The 1,417-nt window shown below is 53.7% G+C and overlaps 1 protein-coding gene across 1 annotated transcript in view; it reads left to right on the top strand.

The window, feature by feature from the left end:
- Positions 1–87: 87 nt before the first annotated feature.
- Positions 88–1,417, top strand: part of LOC103778664 (ARF GTPase-activating protein GIT2-like) — a gene marked incomplete at its 5' end in the record, with an annotated part of 6,496 nt that continues 5,166 nt past the window's right edge. The window contains 2 exons of the mRNA XM_008946261.1: positions 88–170; positions 270–452. Of these exons, the coding sequence (XP_008944509.1) occupies positions 88–170; positions 270–452 (266 nt within the window). The remainder of the gene's footprint in view (positions 171–269; positions 453–1,417) is intronic.

Below are 1,417 nucleotides of genomic sequence, written 5' to 3' on the forward strand. Positions count from 1 at the left end.
CACACCACGCGCGGTGCCACGTCGGCGCCGTGCCTGGGGGGCTCCCCTTCCCTGCGCGACGCTGAGCTGGAGCTGTGTTCCTTGCAGGCCTCGAAGCTGGAGAAGCAGAGCAGCGTGTCTGAGAGTGACTACGACAACCCCAGCACCCCTCAGGAGCTGGAGGAGAGCGGGTAGGTGCCAGGGAGCTGACAGCCTGGTTCCACGCTGGCCGAGGGTGAGGAGCTGTGTGAGCGGCCCGTGGGACCGACCTCTGCTTCGTTCCCTCGCAGGGCTGGCAGGAAGGGCCGGCAGAGGAGCATCATTTGGCAGGGGGAGGGATCCATCCCTGAAGATGCAGACACAGCCCCCAGCTCCAGTTTGCCCAGTACAGAAGATGTGATTCGGAAAACTGAGCAGATCACAAAGAATATCCAAGAACTGCTGCGAGCGGCGCAAGAGAACAAGCATGACAGGTAAGGTGTGAGGGCCAGAAAAGCTCCAGAGTTTGTGAGGAAAGGAGACAGTCCTGTCTGTGCTTTCAGAATTCCAGCCACCACTCTCCATGTTAACACTGGAAACACTGATTTCACACCCACAGAGCGTGTGGGTCTGTGATGTTTCCTGGCTGGGCAGTGACAAGTGACCAGCACAGCAGGGCAGAGACCTGCTCCTTTCCAAAAAGCCAGCACAGCCCCCTGTGAGTGGGCTCTGCCTGCAACTGGGACAAGGAGCAAAGCACTTGTGAAGTCCTGCTGCAAGATGAGCATTGGTTTAAAAAAGTGGTTTAAGAAATCAAATGTGTTGCAGAGAACCTGACCTAAACTCTTTTGGATCTTCAGACCTCTGTGTTCTTAGATAAGGACACCCTGCAGAGGTGTGATAGTAACACCAAGGCTGGATTCAGGAAAAAATTTCAAAGGCAGAGAGAATTTGGCTTTCCTACTGAAACAGAAGTACTGATAATGTACCAGCAAAAGCTATTTTGAACTATTTGGTTGGGACACAGACATAGCTGAGTAAGTGGGTGACTGTTCATTAGCATGTTGGGCAGCAAGGAGCTTCAGCTCCCTCGGGGTGCTTCTGCCCCAGCCAAACACTTCATTTTAAGAATAGCTGTGAGCGAGTAAAAGCAATCCTGCCCTTGATTGATCATCAGGTGGTGCTGCTGCTGCACAGCCTCTGGGGAAGACTGTGAATAAGAGTTGTCTTCCCAGGTGTGAAGGTGGTTTAGGTCAGATCAGCTCTGGCCCCAAAATACGGGACCCTGCAGACTGGCAGATCTTGTGTTCTGTTGGCTGCCCCACGCTCCGTGCCCAGTGTTGCTGTGAGCAGCAGCTCTGGCTTTGTGTTCAGCCCTCCTCCTGCCCTGCTGAGAGGAGTGCACAACAACGAGGCTGCCTCTGTTCTGCTTTTTTCTTCTTGTACTTTCCTGTGTTCA

Source organism: Merops nubicus, unplaced genomic scaffold (assembly GCF_000691845.1).
Source record: "Merops nubicus isolate BGI_N331 unplaced genomic scaffold, ASM69184v1 scaffold49548, whole genome shotgun sequence".
Classification (NCBI taxonomy): domain Eukaryota; kingdom Metazoa; phylum Chordata; class Aves; order Coraciiformes; family Meropidae; genus Merops; species Merops nubicus.